This window comes from Parasteatoda tepidariorum, unplaced genomic scaffold, assembly GCF_043381705.1.
Source record: "Parasteatoda tepidariorum isolate YZ-2023 unplaced genomic scaffold, CAS_Ptep_4.0 HiC_scaffold_1077, whole genome shotgun sequence".
Classification (NCBI taxonomy): domain Eukaryota; kingdom Metazoa; phylum Arthropoda; class Arachnida; order Araneae; family Theridiidae; genus Parasteatoda; species Parasteatoda tepidariorum.
In genome coordinates, this window is record NW_027261326.1 from 18,979 (window position 1) to 23,393 (window position 4,415).

Below are 4,415 nucleotides of genomic sequence, written 5' to 3' on the forward strand. Positions count from 1 at the left end.
CCCCCCCCCCTCATATTGAAGAACATACGTTTTTAATAAAACAGAAATTAAATTAACGAGCATCACTGGTATTATTTTTGAATATATATGGAAAAATGAACAGAATCGTCTAAAGTTTAATTTAAACCTATGGCTAATATTAAACCAATGAGAAAGAGCCGTGATGACTCAGTGGATAAAGCGCTCGCCTCTCAATGAGATGATTCGGGTTCGAATCCCAGTGATGACTGGTCGATACGAATTCCGCATCCGGTTTGCACTGACAACAGTGCTGACGTGAAATATCCTCAGTAGTTGACGGATCATGGGTTAGAGTCCCCTTTTCGTCAGGCTAAACGTGGAAGGTTTTTCTCTCCATGTGAACACAAATGCCGCTTATTTCCAACAAAAAGTCCTCCACGAAGGCAAATTTCTCCCAATACTCGACCCAGGAGTTCCCTTGTCTTCTGGATTGGGTTCAAAATTTCATGGCTGTGTAGTTGAACACTTGTAGTCGTAAATCCAAAAAATTGGATCGACTGTTCAACGACGGTTGTAAAATAAAAACCAGTGAGAAAATTTAAATAACTTCCCTGAACTGTTGAATTGGAATTTTTGAACGAATTTTTGAATCGGTGGACTGTCACTCTACAGATTATTTGAACTGGATACCATTTCAAACTCAGCTGGAAGGTAAAATCATGTTTTGAAAAATTAAAATAATTTATCTTTAAAATGTGCTATTTGGTGAGATGGCTCAGTGACTATAACGTTAGATATAGCGACAATCGCGATTAAGGTTTGGATAGCAGCTAGTAATCCATAGAGTGTTCACATCTAGTATTGCACGATCATGCTATATCCTCATTGGTAAATAGATCTGTTTATATTGATTCGAAGTTTAAATTTAAGAACGTGAAAAAGAATGTTATGGTTAAGCCATAAGATAGCTAATCTGTGTTATGGTACAGATATATGTTATGGTTGAGCCATAACTTAGATCTAATTTACTGCAACCTTAATATGTTGGTACATTGAACCATATTATCGCACTTCTCAATCTCAATTATCAGATAATATGGTTAACTTTTACGCCTTATGATGTTTGCGACTTTGAAATTCTGTTAAGTTTTACTGGTATTGTTCTGAAAATTGGTTATAGATATTATGGTGCAATTAAACACTTTATAAAATTCGCATTGTATCATAATATCGACGTCTTGAACAATAATATGGTACAAATTTGCTACACGATTAGTATGGCTTAAAATTGAACCAAATAATCACACTTCTTAAACATAATTAACGATGATATAGTTCGGTTTAACATTTTGTCAAGGTGTCACTAGGTATAATATTGGTATCTTGAACCATAATAGGCTACAAATTTGTTGAAGCATTAGCAGAATGATTAGTTAAACTACATTATCAAACTTATTAAACTTGATTACAGGATACATTGGTTCAATTTGAACTTCACATCATATGTTAAGATTTCGTTAATTTGCACCATATTATGGTTCAAGGCATCAACGTTATGATTCAACTTTGAATCAGTTTTACTGTTAGTGAATGTTGGTAAGTTAGAATCCAACTGCTGTTGGACAAGTTTTAAGAGGCTTTCGTGAATTTTTTCTCTCATACAAGGTCTTAGTTTATACACAAAACGTTCTACATTTCATACAGAAATTTTTCGTTCATTAAGTTGCATTTGAAATTAAATGGAATAAATGCCTTAAATTTGTATTTGGACGACGGTAATAGGATATTGCTTTTATGTTAAGAAAATAAGAATGTGATGTGGGTAATTTTACCTTAATTTGGAGATTATTATTATTATTATTTTGTACTCCTTGTAAATCGAATAGGCGTCTCAAGGTTACACGATTTCCCTACTCTCCATACTTTCCCCTTTCCTGTTACCAAGGTTACGATAAATCTTGATTTTTTTCCGATTGCAGTGCAACTCAATACATTTAGTTTAATTTTAAACGTTTGTAAACGTCGGTAGAAAAATCATATACTAAAACTATGTTAATGGAGATGGGGAAAATTGTAGAGAGTTGGGAAATCGAGGAACATTGAGACGTTACGCGGTTTCCATTCACAAAGAGCATAGTTAGGTTGATGAGCCAGGAATGTACTATTTCTCTGATAACGTTGTATGATTATTTTTTAAAAAAATAAAACAAAGTTTTACATTTTATTTTATTATTTGCAACAAAATTATAGCAACGTAACAAGAAAGGAAACAACACCCTAAAATTAAGATACACTTTTGTTGACAATAAAAAGCTGCCATATTTTCCTTTAGAAATAAACCAATTCCAGAAATAGCATGCCACAACCTTACAAACACAAGTTGCCTGCATGCATGAGTTATAGATAAAGCGTGATTAAAATTGAGAGAAATGATTAGATAGTCATAAGAACAAAGAATATATGTACACATAAATTGCCATTAAACCCACAAAAAAAAGTTCATAATAAATGTAACGCCATTCAAAACTTATTTATTAAATATGCTCATTAAAAATAATGACTCAAAGCAATAATGTTTAAAGAGATATCATTTATCACATACTTTTAATTAAAAAGTAATCTTTCTAATAAACAGAAATAAAAGAAATAACTTTAGCATGATATTATGGGTTCGGTTTAAATTTTAATTCTCTTAGCACTAGATGTTTTTTTTTTTTAAATTTACAATTTTTGAACAAATAACGTTACAACTTTGTTCTGAATTTCAGTTTTCAGTTTTTATATTAATATACAACACCATGAAATTCATAACAATCTTCAAAAATTTTTTTAAAAAAATAGAGAAATTCCGAACAAAAATCGTAAATCGATGTTGCGATTTTTTATGTAACTAAATATAAGTTTTAATACCAATTTTTTTAAGGTATTAATAAAATTGGTATTATAGACCAACAATAAATTGTTGTAGTATATATCAACAATATGCAGCATAGATGTAGTATGATGTAGTATATATATAAACAATAGAATAAATTGTTTTTGTCTTCAATAAAAACTATCGTTAAATTCAGCATCAAAATTTTTCATTTAAGATTTTTTTTAAAAATTCTAAGTGTTTATTTTTATTTATTTACTTTTAAAAGTAGTTTTAAATCGTAAACTACCTATTTTTCTACAATTAGCCCATGCAGAAAAATAAAATATTTAATATTTACGCATTTCAAGTAATTATCTTTATCGTTTTTCAGATATATTGTTTTAAACTTGATTTTGAAAGAAAGAAACAGTTGAAATCTAATGTAGGCAAAAACGATATTATATTGATGTAATATCATTCCAAATTACATCGTTCGAAAGAAACTTTTTAAATAAAGTTTCTAAATAATAATAAAAAAATTCTCAAGATTTTTGTGTTTCAGACTATATCAAAAACTGAATGATTGTTAGTTGTATTGCTTTAAGACATTTCTGCCAAACACTCAATTCAGAATAAATTCCATGATTTTGTTCCATTTTCTCCTCCTCCTAACTTTCGAGAACTCTACAGCAAAATGTGGCCTCCGTGTGCAAATAAAGTGAGAGGAGCATGGAACAGTGTGGGATGAAAAACGGGAGCATGGTGCGCAAATGCTGGAGCAGCAACTACTGTCTTCGCGAGAACTGCTGGAGCAACCACAGCTGCGATGGCTGGCTTGTTGATGGCTGTGTGGGCGGTGTCCTGGCTCCCGTCAACCCCCGGTTCGTTTGTATGAATATCTGCCCGTAATCCGGCACTGTCGGCCACATAGTTGACCACTCTTGTCCTTCCGTCAGCGTTGTGGAGTCCGTAGGAACCAACTTTGTTTCCTAGAGAATCGCCAACTTCTTTTCGAAAACTTCCTCCGCTTGTGTGGCCTTCGGAGTATCCAAATGCATAATTTCCGTGATTCTAAAAGGAAAGGAAAGGAAGATGACTCAATTTGGAAGAAGAAATACTGATACATCTCTGTTTTTATTGTTCTGGTAAAAAAAAACATAACCTAGAATATTAATTTTCATATTACTATACGCTCGGTGAATAGACGTCTCAATGTTACCCGATTTACCCATTCTCTACCCATTTCCCCATGTCGATAAGAAATTCGAATGTGTTTCCTAGGAGGGAAAAAACAAAACAGAGGGGGAAAGTGTGGAGAGCGGGAAAATCAGCTAAAGTTCTGACGCCTATTAATTTTTACGAAGTATTTCGGATCCTCCGTTTATCATCCTACGTGATTGCTTCACATTCATCATTGAATTTTTCCCTTATAAGTCATTATTTTCTTTTGTAAAATATATAATTATTATGATTTTAGGTAAGAATATTTTATTGTTATGTTAATCCTAACTAAATAAAGATTCTCCTGGATTTGGAAAATAATCAACGGTACTTGAAATAAATAAATAAACTTATGAATACGGAATGTGTGACAAAA

The 4,415-nt window shown here is 32.0% G+C and overlaps 1 protein-coding gene across 1 annotated transcript; it reads right to left on the minus strand.

The window, feature by feature from the left end:
- Positions 1-3,502: 3,502 nt before the first annotated feature.
- On the minus strand, positions 3,503-3,889 carry LOC122268429 (cuticle protein 14; the record flags this gene model as incomplete). The annotated part of the gene is made up of 1 exon (XM_043056579.2): positions 3,503-3,889. A coding segment is annotated over one exon (387 nt), but the record flags the coding sequence as incomplete, so codon positions are not given.
- Positions 3,890-4,415: the final 526 nt, after the last annotated feature.